General features: G+C 37.5%; 1 protein-coding gene across 1 annotated transcript; it reads left to right on the top strand.

The window, feature by feature from the left end:
• Nucleotides 1-53: 53 nt before the first annotated feature.
• Nucleotides 54-599, top strand: LOC105462779. Its single transcript, XM_011709631.1, has one exon. It carries the CDS (start codon nt 54-56, stop codon nt 597-599), a length of 546 nt encoding a protein of 181 aa, XP_011707933.1.
• The last annotated feature ends 654 nt before the right edge of the window (nt 600-1253 follow it).

Below are 1253 nucleotides of genomic sequence, written 5' to 3'. Positions count from 1 at the left end.
CGAAGTCATAAACTATCCATGCTGCGAGCTTTGGAAATGGACGATATCTGAATATGACTTTCCGTTCATGGGATCTGTACGNGTACCCGCTATTGCCTGCCACAATGAAACATTCCTGGGCTGTCAAGACTACGCCTCAGCTAGAAAAACCGCGATATGTTATCTTTGCTATGCAAACTGGTAAAAAAAATGTCATGAAAGCAAATAAAGCTTTCTTTGATCATTGCAAACTAACCAATATAAAACTATATTTAAACTCTGAATTTTATCCATATGATGATCTGAACGTAGACTTTGAGAAAAATAAAGTCGCCATCTTGTATGATATATTTACACGTTTCCGTAAATCTTATTATCAACTGCATCACAAAAACAGTGAAACGCTATTCAATCTGAGTGAGTTTAAAAATGGTTATACTGTAATAGTCATTGACTGTTCGCGACAAAACGACACCATCAAGAGCGGTCCTGTGGATGTGCGATTAGAATTTGAACTGAAAGAGAATGCGCCCGCGAATACTTGCGCGTATTGTCTCATCATACACGATCGCGTGGTTGAATATAGCCCATTGTCCAACGTAGTGCGCAAGATTGTATAAATTGCTGTGCTGACAAAACATAAAAAGCAAGATGTTTTTTAATGAGACACAGTCTCAAAAAATCGCTCGTCATGGTCGTACCAACGTTTGTTGATCTGCAAGGATTCATCGTTGAAGGAAGATTTGTCGTGAAGGAAGTGGCTGTATTGAGAAAGGGGTATATTCTCACGCATTACATTTTTGAAAACCCCTTACCATGGAAATTTTTGACAAAATCCGAAAAATCTTGCGCTTCCTGGTTGATTGCTTATCACCATGGATTGAAATGGGAAGACGGGATGGTCCCGTACAGCAAGGCGAAACACTTGATTTCAACGGCTGTATTTGGTGTGGAAGAAAATGATGACGACAACGACGAACCTTTCATATACGTTAAGGGATACGAAAAACGAGATTGGCTGACGAATATGCTCATTGCGAGAGATGACGCAATTATCGAGACCCTGGATGCTGATTATGAAGATATAGAATCATTGAATAATATGGATATTACTAAAACTATGCGATGTGGAAAACATGTTAAAAATTGCGCATTACAGAATGTATTTAAAATATTTAACTGGTGGTCACAACGCCAGAAAGAATTGCGAGATTTGAAAAATAAAAATTATATCATTAATGTTTGATTTAAAAGATTACTTTTTATTTCTTTTC

The sequence above is a fragment of the Wasmannia auropunctata genome, unplaced genomic scaffold, assembly GCF_000956235.1.
Source record: "Wasmannia auropunctata unplaced genomic scaffold, wasmannia.A_1.0 LD336095.1, whole genome shotgun sequence".
Classification (NCBI taxonomy): domain Eukaryota; kingdom Metazoa; phylum Arthropoda; class Insecta; order Hymenoptera; family Formicidae; genus Wasmannia; species Wasmannia auropunctata.
This window is presented reverse-complemented; position numbering and strand designations above follow the sequence as displayed.